The 13,168-nt window shown below is 38.5% G+C and overlaps 1 protein-coding gene across 7 annotated transcripts in view; it reads left to right on the forward strand.

The window, feature by feature from the left end:
- Positions 1-13,168, forward strand: part of MYO5A (myosin VA) — a 200,720-nt gene that overhangs the window by 70,197 nt on the left and 117,355 nt on the right. For all 7 annotated transcript variants that reach the window (XM_036842522.1, XM_036842523.1, XM_036842527.1 and 4 more), the window contains exons 3-4: positions 2,452-2,623; positions 4,653-4,797. In XM_036842522.1, the coding sequence (XP_036698417.1) occupies positions 2,452-2,623; positions 4,653-4,797 (317 nt within the window). The remainder of the gene's footprint in view (positions 1-2,451; positions 2,624-4,652; positions 4,798-13,168) is intronic.

A 13,168-nucleotide genomic window follows, 5' to 3' on the forward strand; every position in this document is an offset into this window, starting at 1 on the left:
CACTTACTATGTACAGGCATAGTTCTAAGTGCTTTATATGCTGTAACTCACTTAATCCTCATAACAATCCTGTGAGGTTGGCCTATTATCATTACCACTTTATGGATGAAGAACCTGAGGCTCAGAGAGTTTGGGACTTGCTCAGGGTTATACACGCATTAAGGGATGAAGCTGGGATTTAGAGCCAGGAGATTGCCTTTCTGGTCTGTGCTCATTACCACTCTGCTGTACTGTAAAGACAGTGAGGACTTTAGGATCCCAATAGAGGGAAATATCACTGTGGGCTGCTTCAAGGAAGGCTTCAAAGAGAAGGAAGAATTCTGACTAGACAGAATTTGGATTAACAAAGAGAAGGAAGTAGACTTTGTGAGGATTGGAATATATTTTGGAGATAGTGAATATCACAAGTTGACTGGAGCAGAGATTTAGAAAGGTGTGTGTTCTAATTCAAGGCTTGTGTGTAAAGGTACCTGCTATATACCATGTTAAGAGGTGGCAAAAGATATGCTCTCTGACATTAATGTCAGGCAAGAGAAGTACATACACTTATGAATAGTGTGACACATGGTATAATAAATGTAAACAAGAAACAAAAATAGAACAGAGTGGGTAGTGGCCAGAGGGGCTGGTGAAGGTTAAGGGTCAGAGAGGCATTGTCTAAAGAATGAGTAGACAAGGAGGAGTGCATTTCAGGGATCTAGAAAAGCATGGACCAAGGCAGGGAGGCTTGTACGGTGATGTGTGTTCGGGGAACTGCACAAGTTCCATGTTGTCGGGATGTGAAGTGAGGGTACAGGACTGGCAAGAGGATGGAGGGGGGAACCAGATCACAGAGGGCCTGGTGTTCGTGCTGAAACTCTAGGACTTCAACTGGTACGCTATGGGGAGTGACTGTAGTGTTTTTAAACAGAAGGGCGCCAGGTTTGTGTTTTAGAAAGGACTCACTGGTGGCAGTATGGGGGATGAATTTTAGGAGAGCAAAACAGAGACAAGGAGATTATTCAGAAAGAAGGCAGGGAAGAATTAGGCCAGATTAGGAGGGCCTTGACTGCCAACTAAGGAATTAATTTATTCAACATTCATTGATCATCCACTCTATGAGGCACAACGTTAGGCACCTTAGGCTATATTTTCTTCTTTTTTTTTGGCCGTGCATGTGGGATCTTAGTTCCCCAACCAGGGATCGAACCCACGCCCCCTGCAGTGGAAGGGCAGAGTCTTAACCACTGGACCACCAGGGGAGTCCCCATATTTTCTTATGTTAATTCTCACAGCAATCCTGTGGGTTCACAGGTGGTATTATAACCATTTTCCAAATAAGGAAGCCAAGACTCAGAGACATTAAGCAGTCTACCTGAGATCACACAGCCAGAAGTGGCTTTTTTGTATGGCAGGAGCCAGTGCAAGGACCAGTCTGCTTTGGAAAAGTTTTATTATTATACCCTAATAAACAGGCAGAGAGAGGTCGAGGGGCAGATTGTAAAAATTTCCTCCCCATTTTGCAGAGTCATTCCAACCTGATTTGAACATTTGACCTCTATATATCTCTTTAGTATTAACAAAAGTATTAACAAAAGTCTTTTTACAAAATCAGCTTGTCCCTCTCTGCAATTATATTGCCATTTTTTTTTCCTTTTCATGTGTCGTGTGTTGTTTGTCCTTAATACATAATTGAGTGACAATCTCCATGCTTGGCTTTGCCATAAAGCCATATTCCCTTGGCTTTAAAGTGAGTAGTACTTCTTAATTTGGGGGCCCAAGCACCTCATTAAAAGTTGAATAAAAACTATGGACTGTGTTTTTAAAAAAATACACATATATGTATATATTTACACATACGTGCATACACACAAAGTGTTAACACCTAATTTTAGGGGATTCTTGGACCTCTCAGGGTTCAGGAGTTCCCAAGTACTTAGCACATACCAGGCATTGTCTCACTTAATTTTTACCACACCCCTATGAGCTGTTTCCATTATGCCCATTTTACAAATGAAAGATTTAGGTGAAATAACATACCCAAGACCACAAAAGGAGTAAGTACCAGTGTTAGGATTTGAACCTGGGTTGATCTGGCTCTAGAGCCAAGCTCTTACCACTCTCTTATGCTGTCTGTCACTTATAATAGGTGAAGAGGAAAAAGAAAAAAGCTTATTTAACTAAAGATTAAAAACTCTGGTCTAGTAACTAGGTAAAAAATATTCTAGGCTTTGACTTTTCAAAGTGTATTATCAAAAATTGTTAATATGAGTTAATACATCTAGTGAAAACAAAGACTCTCCTTATTTTTTTGCCATTTCCACCAGTTTCTGTGGTTTTGGAAGGTGCCAGGAAAAGAATGCATTTAATAGCTGAGAAGCAAATCAGGAATAGGAAATAAGCAAAATGTATGTGCCTGTTTTGGGTTTATTGTCATTATTTATCCAGATGCTATATCTTGTGCATTTTCAGGATTTAGAATATCGTCTAGATCCAAAGACAGAGGAACTGCCTCACTTAAGAAACCCTGACATACTTGTGGGTGAAAATGACCTCACAGCCCTCAGCTATCTTCATGAGCCTGCTGTACTCCACAATCTCAGAGTCCGCTTTATTGATTCCAAACTTATTTATACATATTGTGGTGAGTGTGCGTTGCTGTCTGAGTGAACTGTGAATTCTTTTCTCTAATGGACATGGCCATGGAAATATTGTGCATGGGGACAATTCTTATCTTCTCCCTTGTCCCCAGCTCTTTTTTCTCTACTGACTTCTTACCCTTCTTTCACTAATCATTCTCTGCCGAGACCCAGGTCTGGGATTTCCATTCATTTCCTTCTAAGTCTCTTTGCTTGGTGTACCCAACTCAGCGCTCAGCATTTCTTCATTACGCTCCTGTTTTGAAAAGGAACAGGTATCTTTTCTTCTTAAAAGAACTTATACCTTTTATATCCTTGATATTTGCTCTTTTTCTTCCCTACCTATTAACTGAATATTTCTTTTTCTCAATTTTCATTTTTCTTCAATTTATTTTTTTCTTGCACATATGCTACCTTCTCAGTGAAGCCTTTCCTGTCCGCCCTATCTTTTCTTCTCCTAGGTGTCTGTCTTCCTTCTCTGTTTAATTTTCCCCCCTTTTCCTTACTACTGTCTAACCTATGATATATATTTTTCTTACTTATTTTATTGTCTGCATTTCCCTCTAGAATATAAGGTTCATGAGGGCAAAATTTTTTCCTTTTGTTAAAACAATTTTTATTGAAATATAATTGATGTACAATGTTATATAACTTACAGGTGTATAGTACAGTGACACACTTTTTGTTTTGTTTTGTTTTTTTTGGCTGCGTTGGGTCTTTGTTGCCGCACATGGGCTTTCTCCAGTTGCGGCGAACAGGGGCTACTCTTTGTTGTGGTGTGTGGGCTTCTCATTGTGGTGGCTTCTCTTCTTGCAGAACACGGACTCAAGGCATGAGGGATTCAGTAGTTGTGGCCCGTGGGCTCGGTTGTTGTGGCTCACAGGCTCTAGAGCACAGCCTCAGTAGTTGTGGTGCATAGGCTTAGTTGTTCCACGGCATGTGGGATCTTCCCGGACCAGGGATGGAACCCGTGTCCCCTGCATTCGCAGGTGGATTCTTAACCACTGCGCCACCAGGGAAGTCCCCACAATTTTTAAAGGTTATACTCCATTTAGATTTGTCTTTTTGTTTGTTTACTGTTGTAAATATAGCACTTAGAAATGACTTGAAAGCTAGTTGTAGTCAAATAAATATTTGTTGAATGAATGACTTTATTAAGTTAATATATACTTGCTGTAAAATTTAAGGAAATGCTAAAAAAAGTATAAAAAATTAAAAAGAATTACATGTAATTCACCACTGAAAAATAACCAGTATTATGTTGTCTTATATCCTGTGTGTATATGTGAGAGAGTATAAATAGATATAAAATTGGAATCAGTCTATATATAGTTTTGTGTCATGTTTTCCTATGACACTTAATATTTTTTATAAACATGATTTGTGGTGGTAGCTCAATAGTCTGTTACATGGATATAATAATACATATTAAACCACTCTTCCTTTTTAAAAAAAATTTTATTGAAGTATAGTTGATTCACAATGTTGTGTTTAGTTTTTGCTATACAGCAAAGTGACTCAGTTGTACATATGTATATATTTTTTCATCCTTTTCCATTAAGGTTTATCACAGGATATTGAATATAGTTCCCTGTGCTATACATAAACCACTCTCCCTTTATTATATACTTTGTTTCTACTTTTCACTGTTATGAATAACATTATGATAAACATCTTTATTTTAAAAAAAAAACCTTTACGTGAATCTATGATTATTTCATTTGGATAAATTTCTAGACGTGGAATTTTTGGTTTAAAATATATTATGAAAATATTTAAAGTCCTTTCAACATTGCCACAGTTTTTATTATTTTAAATCACCTAGTCTAGTTTGTAAATGGTGTTTTAGTTAGGACTAGGTATAATGGGTTCAGAGGCAAAGGCTATGATATATTTTGACCCTTAACAATTTGTTAGTTCAATATTAACTGAAATTGAATTTGTATTAACTATGATTCTCACTTTACCAAGTTTGATATGCCCATGAGGATATTATTGACTTCTCCTTTTGCTTTTTTTTACCTTTCTCCCCAGGTATAGTCCTAGTAGCTATAAATCCTTATGAACAGCTGCCTATTTATGGAGAAGATATTATTAATGCATATAGTGGTCAGAACATGGGTGATATGGATCCACATATCTTTGCAGTAGCTGAAGAAGCTTACAAGCAAATGGCCAGGTTGGTGGAAGCTCTATTTATTATTTCACGACTTTTATTAGATGTGATAATTTCTTCTTTGCTGAGTCACAGATATTTTAAAATACAGTGAATAACAACTAGTAAATTATTGAATAAACAGCCTTGGTTGATTTGTCTCAGATGGCCTGCATTTTTTTTTTTTGGCTGTGCCGTGCGGCATGTGGGATCTTAGTTCCCTGACCAGGGATCTAACCCACGCCGCTTGCAGTGGAGGTGCGGAGTCTTAACCACTGGCCTGCCAGGGAAGTCCCTGGCCTGCATTATTATTAAAATAACCTAATATTTGTAAAAGGACATATAGTTTTTAAAAACTGCCTTTGGAATCTCATTGTAATTCTGTGACCATGCAAGGACAGATGTTATGTTTTACAGCTGAGTGGATCAAGGTTTGTAGGTATTAAGTGACTTGCCCAATGTCATTCAGCTAGTGAGTGGCAGACCAGAACTAAAAGGCCTAAGTGCTGAAAGAAATCTGTCTGTATCTGGTAGAATTAAATCTCAAGGAAAGTGTGAATTTTCAAGTTAGCAGATGCTGGGGCATCAGTGATCCTGAACAGCATCAGGGAAATGTCTTTGATGTTAATCGGGGAACCCTATTATTTTGAGAGTGGAGAATGGGAGAAAAAAAGCTATTTTCAAGACTAGATTATCTCTTGATAATATAATGTAATGCAAAACTATGAATGCATAGAAGAATAGTCTGGCAGGTGAGAAATGGTATCCTAGTGTTGTTTTTAATTTACCTTTCTCTAAGTAGGAACGAGTTTGCACATCTTTACACACATACACATGCACATACCTATATGTATATTTAATATGTATATTAAAAACCATAAGTTCGGGGCTTCCTTGGTGGCGCAGTGGTTGAGAATCTGCCTGCTAATGCAGGGGACACGGATTCGCGCCCTGGTCTGGGAGGATCCCACATGCCGCGGGGCAACTGGGCCCATGAGCCACAACTACTGAGCCTGCGCGTCTGGAGCCTGTGCTCCGCAACAAGAGAGGCCGCGATAGTGAGAGGCCCGCGCACCGCGATGAAGAGTGGCCCCCGCTTGCCGCAACTAGAGAAAGCCCTAGCACAGAAACGAAGACCCAACATAGCAATCAATCAATCAATCAATCAATAAATCTTTAAAAAAAAAAAAACAGAGCCGGTAACATTTAATTCGTTTAAAAAAAAAAAAAAACCATAAGTTCACACTGATACCTCCAAATCCAGTTCAACACCACAATTTTTATTCTTGATTTCTTTTTCCTTCTTTTCACTTTTTTCTTTGATCTTGAAAACCCTGGCTCTCATTATCCATAATATATTTACTTGTTTGCTCAATCCTGGAATACTCTTTGTATCAGAAATGCTAACCCATACCCCTGTGAAAAGCAAATTTACCACTCAAATACATTTGCTTCCAATTCATTTTGTCTTTAGCCTTACGTAATATAAAGTGCCAATTTCCAAAGTTACTTAGGTTGGTTCCTTTCTTCCCCACCACTTTATTAATTTATTCAACCACTCTCCCATATATGATCACTTAGATTGTTTTCAACATTTTGCAGTTGCAAATAGCGCTACAGTAAATAACCTTGTGCATATACATTTTTGTATTTGTATTTATTTATTGCTCTTCCGAATTGCTTTTAACGAAGCTATGGCAGCAAAATATACAACGTGACCCAGATACACAGTGGAGCAAAGGCCTAGATAATGAGATGGTTTTGTCCACATCTTGGGGAAAAGGGTGATATGTATGTCTTTATGAACACTATTTTAAAAATATAAACTCCGCACAACGTTCTCCAGGAGCTAGAGCCCAAGAGAACCCATGGGGGGTCCATCATCCATTGGGACATCAGAGGCAATCTCAGGGGTGGGGACGGTGGTGGGGGGAGGAGGTAGGGAGTTTCTTCAGAGCCGGAAGAGGCTGCAGCAGTCCCCATCTCTGCTGGGAATGTCGGGCAATGGCAAGCAGCAATGAGGGAACAGAGTGGGTAGCAGCAGTGTTGGGCAGCTCTTCAATATCTTGATCACAAATATTTGGTACAGCCCAGTTGGTGATATTGCCAGGGGGCCAGAGAGGTGGAGGGAGACTTCTTGTCCGCAGGGGTAGAGAGTTCACCTCTCTGCTTGAAGAGGGACATGAGGAGTGATGGGGAGCAAAGGGAGATGGAGCAGGGGACTCTCACGTTCTTGGCGACCTCAACTGGACCACAGCCACAGCGCCATGATTAGGTTAAACCCAACCACTTTCAGGAGGGGGTTGCAGAACCTGATCACTGACAGGCTTTGGAAGTTTAGGTTCATGTCTGTTTCAGAGCTTTTCTCTACCAACTTGGCATCACAGGAATTCTTGAGCTGGGGTAGAAGGTCTGGTTGAACGTGTCTTCACATCCAAAATTGGTGCTTTTGCTCCAAGCCAGGACCCAGTTGCTCTTGGAACCTGTGGCCCCCATGTCTATCACAGTGCTGTTTGAGCTGAACATCATGGCCTGGTGACTTGCAACACAATGGTTTGAAAATCAAAATCGGTGTATAAGCAGATGGAGGTGTTGCTGGATTTGGGGCCTCTCAGCTAGTACACAGCGGGGTTGGGGTTCTGGATATTTGGCTTCACAGTGTACACGGTCTTGTCCCCAAAGGCTAATTTGCCTGCATTGGGTTACACAGTGTTCCGTACTATTGCAGTAACCTTGACTGGCCTTTAAGAAGACAGGTTGGAGGTGGAGCACATTTTTAGAGGTGTATTTTTAGAGGTGTAGCTTCAGGTAAGTTGCTAAAAGTGGTGTTAGTAGGTCAAAAAGTAGGTGTAAATATACTGCCAAATTCCCTCTGGTAGAGTTGTTCTGGTTTTCATTCCTGCCAAAAATGTTCAGAAGTGCCTATTTCCCCATAGCTTGATCAACAGAATGTATAATCTTTGTTTTTAGTTCTTGCCAATTTAAATGGTATCTCAATGTTGTTTTCATCTGCATTTCTTTAAATATGAATAAGTTCAAACATCTTTTCATATGTTTAAGAGCAGTTCACTTTTCTTCTGTTTGTTTCTTTGTTTATGGGCTGAATTGTCCATTCATGTCTTTTTCCACTTTTCTGTTGTGTTTTTGTTTCTTTGATCCTCAATTTTAAGAGTTAAAAATATATATATATATTAGGTATATTAGCCCTTAACCTGTGTTATATGTTGCAGATACTTCCCCCCAGTTTGATTTTGTTTATGGCCATTTTCTATACAAATGTATTAATCTTTTTTTTTTTTATTGCTGTGGATTTTGAGTCATTGCTAGAAAAGCTTTCCCTACACCAAGGTAAAAGAGAATTTAATCTTCTAGTCCTTGTATTGTTTTATAATTTACCTTTGGATCACTGATCCCATTAAAGTTTATACTTTTGAATTATGAGAGATACGGATCTAAATTTATCTTTTTTCTAAATGGCTACCCAGTTATCTTAGCATCACTTACTAAGAAGCCCATCGTTGCCCCAGTTATTTGAGATGCCACCTAAAATTCATCATATCCTAAATTTTCTTATGTTCTTAGGTCAATTTCTTGGCTCTGTTCTTTCTACTTTCTTTATTCATGTCCCAGTACCACACTGCTTTGATTATAGTGGCTTTATAGTATGTCTTAGTGTCTGATACCATTAAACCCCCTCATAGTTTGTCTTTTTTTTTTTAATTTATTTTTTAAAATTAATTAATTTATTTATTTATTTTTGGCTGTGTTGGGTCTTCGTTTCTGTGCGAGGGCTTTCTCTAGTTGCGGCAAGCGGGGGCCACTCTTCATTGCGGTACACTGGCCTCTCACTGTCGCGGCCTCTCTTGTGGCGGAGCACAGGCTCCAGATGCGCAGGCTCAGTAGTTGTGGCTCACGGGCCCAGTTGCTCTGCAGCATGTGGGATCCTCCCAGACCAGGGCTCGAACCTGTGTCCCCTGCATTGGCAGGCAGACTCTCAACCACTGCGCCACCAGGGAAGCCCCCAATAGTTTGTCTTTTTCATTATTTTCCTGGCTATCCTTAGATGTTTGTTTTTACATACATAAGTTGATGACATTGTCCAACTCCATAAAGAAGCTGTCTTTTGAGTAATAACATAAAGGAAAGGAGAAAGCAAGCTGTTCAGATATCTGGGGGAAGAATATTCCAGACAAAGAGATTAGCAATTGCAGGGACCATACAAAGCCTTGAGGACTATTATAGCAAATTTGACTTTTTCTCTAAGTGCGGGTTTTGAGCAGAGGAATGGCATGATCTGGCAGCTGTGTTAAAAATTGATGATAGATACCAAAAATGTATATCCTGAATCTAATCATGAGGAAACTCAGAAAAACTGAAAATGATGTGCATACTACAAAATAACTCTATATACTCTTCAAAATTAGCAAGGTCAAAAAAGTCAAAGAAAGACTGAGGAACTATTCCTGATTAAAGGAGAGAGAGGAAACATGTCAATTAAATGCGGTGAATATTTGGAATTGAATCCTTGATGATGAGGGAGAGAAGGTAACTTTGTAGGGGGCATTGCTGGATGATTGATAAAATTGCAATATAGACTGTGGATTAAATAATACTATTATATCAACATTACATTTTCTGATTTTGATCACGGTCAATATGAAAGAGCAATGTCATTGTTCTTAGGAAATATACTCTAAAATACGTAGGAGTCATCATGTCTATAACTTATTCTCAAATGTTTCAGAAAATATCAGAATAAGAGAAACAGAGACATTTATGAAACAAATGAGCAAAACCTAAACAATTGGTGAATCTGAATAAAGCATATACAGGAGTTCATTTTACTATTTTTGCAATTTTCTGTAAGTTTGAAATCATATCAAAAGTAAAGTTAGGAAAAAAAAAAAACCCAAACCAAAGGACAGAATGTAATGGCGACAATGGTCGAATCCACGAGACTAGTTAGGAGGATTTTGCATTGATCCAAGCAAGAGCTAATAATCTAATTAAGGAGAATATAATTGGAGATGGTAAGAAGTGGATGGATTCTGGATAAATTTTTAAGGTAGAATGTACCAAGGCTTGCTCACGTGGGGGTATGCGAGAAAAAGAGAAGTCAGGGATGGCAGCAAAGTATTTGATCTGAGCACCTAAAAGCCTGGAGTTGCTGTTTACTGAGATGGAGAGATTGCAGGCAGAGCAGGTTGTGCATGTGGGGTGGGAGGGCGGGAGGAGGAAGGGGGTGGAGTTCTGTTTTAGATCTTTAAGGTCGAAATGGCATTTTCAACATCTATCCTCAAAGCAGAGCTGACACGAGTGATTCTTCCCCAGTAGATACATGTCCAGTTACAGTAGCATAATCAGGCTCCTTGACTCATGACTTCTTTCTGAAGATGCCCCTTACAGAGAAAAGCGCCCCTTCATAGACTAGCCTCTTAATTTTAACAGTCCCATTGGCTTACAGAGGAGAAAAACTCAGTGGGCTGCTGTATCTGTTTGTCTTCTTATATTTTTGTTTCACCATTTTTGCCTCACATTCTTGCCAGTCTTTTCTCATGCTGAAACTCATTGCTCTCTGATAACTAAATCACAATATTATTTTCCTTAAAACATCAGGGTTTTTTTTTTCTTTTTGTTTCCCTAAAACCAAGTGATATTGATTGCTTTGATTTGGTATTTTTTTCCTCCCTTGTTAATGGTAGAGCAAATAAATTTTATCGATTAAGTTTCATTTATGAGTTTTCTTGAAATAAATTAGAGAGTTATATTCATAACCTTAGTGTAATGGAAAAGATATCTGTATTAGTCACAGCTGCATCAATAAATAACTATATAAGCTTAAATCTTCTGGTCTCCCAGGGCCTCAGTTTTATCACCTATAAAATAGAACACTTGTACTAGATGGTCTAGCTTTACATTTAAGGCATTCTGTTGTACACACTTGTTACCTTTCAGTTTCATGGGCACGAACGCATAAGTCTTTTACTCTTTCTAGTGGAGGGCAGACTATGGTAAGGAGCTTGTAGCAAAGCAGAAGGAGCATAGTATAGACTTTTCCTCTGGAAACTAAGAGATGTGGAGTGTAACAACCCAACTCTACTCTAACCTTGGATAAGCCATCCGACCTCTCTGTGTTATTGTTTCCCCCAGTGAAGAAAAGATAATATTTATCATGGTTACTTCAGAGGTGAAAATTACATTAGATGATAAACATAAAAAGCACTTTGAAAAACACTGTTTAAATATAAGCTGTTACTGTCATCACGGTCTTCATCATCATGGAGTCTCATGTCTGCCTTCTCTTTCTGTTCATTTTAGCTTCTCATCGGGTTTTATTCTTCCTGACTCTGTTGCTAGGCCTTTCCTTAGGGTGGCCCCTTCTTGCATTTGTTTAGGCAGAACTCTGAATGCTTCACTCTTCTAAGGTTCATTGGCCAAGTGGATGCTGGCTGTTATAGATTATAAAATCTCTCCTGTTACCAATTGTGACTCACCTGCCCTGTGGTGCCAAGTATTCCTACTTAGGCAGATAGACACGCTGCCTGATAAGGAATTTTATGTATGATATATAAAGGTGAATTAACTTCTATTAGTTAGCAGCTACCATGTTTAGAGGTATACTATGTGCCAAGCATGATATCAGGCATGTTACCTCTAATCTTCATTACACCTCTGGGAGCAGACATCATCACCCCTGCTTTACAAATGAGGAGACTGAGGAAAGTAACTTTCAGACTATCATGCTAATAAATAGTATCTGGGAGCTGAGATATGAATCAAGCTCTGAGGCTACAGAGCCTTTCTTCTTTGTTGTTTAATTTTCTTACTTCCAACTATATGACCCTATTCTAACACAATATTATCACAATATTAATCTATTCCCTCAGATTAACTAACATTGCATACTTTTATTTCTGTACCTTTTATTCAGCCTAGAATATTCTTCTCCATGCTCCGTTTCTATTTATTCTTCATGATCCCACTCAAGTTTTACTTTGAGACCACCTCAGTTCCTGATAAATGATTCCTCTTCAGAATTCTTTACTATATGAATTTGGGACTTACTGAGAACTACCTACCCAATAAGTTTGTAGTAGGAATAAAGTACTGTAAGTATATGAGTCTATAAAAGTTACGAACAAATAAAATTGGCTATTTCTGAAAGAAAGACAAATACCATATGATATTACTTATATGTGGAATCTAAAATATGACACAAATGAACTTATCTATGAAACAGAAACAGAATCATAGACATGGAGAACAGACTGGTGGTTGCCAAGGGGGAGGGGGTTGGGGGAGGGAGTGAGTGGGAGGTTGAGGTTAGCAGCTGTAAGCTTTTATACATAGGATAGATAAACAACAGGGTCCTGCTGTATAGCACAGGGCACTATATTCAATACCCTATGATAAACCATAATGGAAAAGAATATTAAAAAAAGAATATGTATAACTGGAAAAAAAATTGGCTATTTCTGTTATGGAATCTTTATATTAATTTCATAGGCTCTATACTGATGGAACAGAAAAGTCAGATTGACATGAGAAGATCTGATAGTCATGTGACAGACTTCTCAGCAGGAATTTGGTGTATCTCCAGGAAACGCTTATTTTCATTTCCTGAATAATCTCTCTGCCTCTGTAGCACAGCTTTCATCAGTGTGCCAGCACAGTCTTATGGTAAATATTTATACTTAAAAACTAATACTACATATTGTTTTGTGAACGCATTGTCTAGTATCCACTTTAGAGTGTAAATCTTTTCTTCTTGGGATTGATCAAAAGCAGAAATCTTGGAGAAACAGAGCTGAGCAGCTTGAGGTTTGACAAGTGATAAAAATGTAGAAAAACCTAGCACCCTCTAACGAGAGAAATAAGGATTAGAGTCTCAAGTGAAAGCCGCATCACAGTAAATACACAATGTTGGAAGAAAGCATTATATTACACTAACTTAATAATTTTCCTTTTTAGCAAGGGATCAGATAAGGGAGAAGCAATTAGATTGAGTGCCTGCAAGAAAATAAAACTCTAGATTTTGTTTCATGAGAACATGTTCACTTATAAGCTAAAAATTAGACCTAGGTGCTTGTACACTTAACCAAGGTACATGGCAACACCCAGTGGATGGTTATGAGAGAGTCAACATTGAGGTGTGTGGATATAGTAAAATGGGTCCTGCATGAGTCAGGTCTGAGGCTGGCATTACTTAATTTCCTCATTAACGACCTGGATGTGAATGGAAAGTATGCTCGTTAAGTTTGCAGAGGACAAGATGATGGTCTTGGAAAATATGAGCACCATAACCTAGAGAGATTACATTTTTAAAGGGTAAAGTTCAGAAGGAAAATGTATAAAATAATATACCTGATACAAAATGAATCTTACTAGATATAAT

The sequence above is a fragment of the Balaenoptera musculus genome, chromosome 2 (genome assembly GCF_009873245.2).
Source record: "Balaenoptera musculus isolate JJ_BM4_2016_0621 chromosome 2, mBalMus1.pri.v3, whole genome shotgun sequence".
Classification (NCBI taxonomy): Eukaryota; Metazoa; Chordata; class Mammalia; order Artiodactyla; family Balaenopteridae; genus Balaenoptera; species Balaenoptera musculus.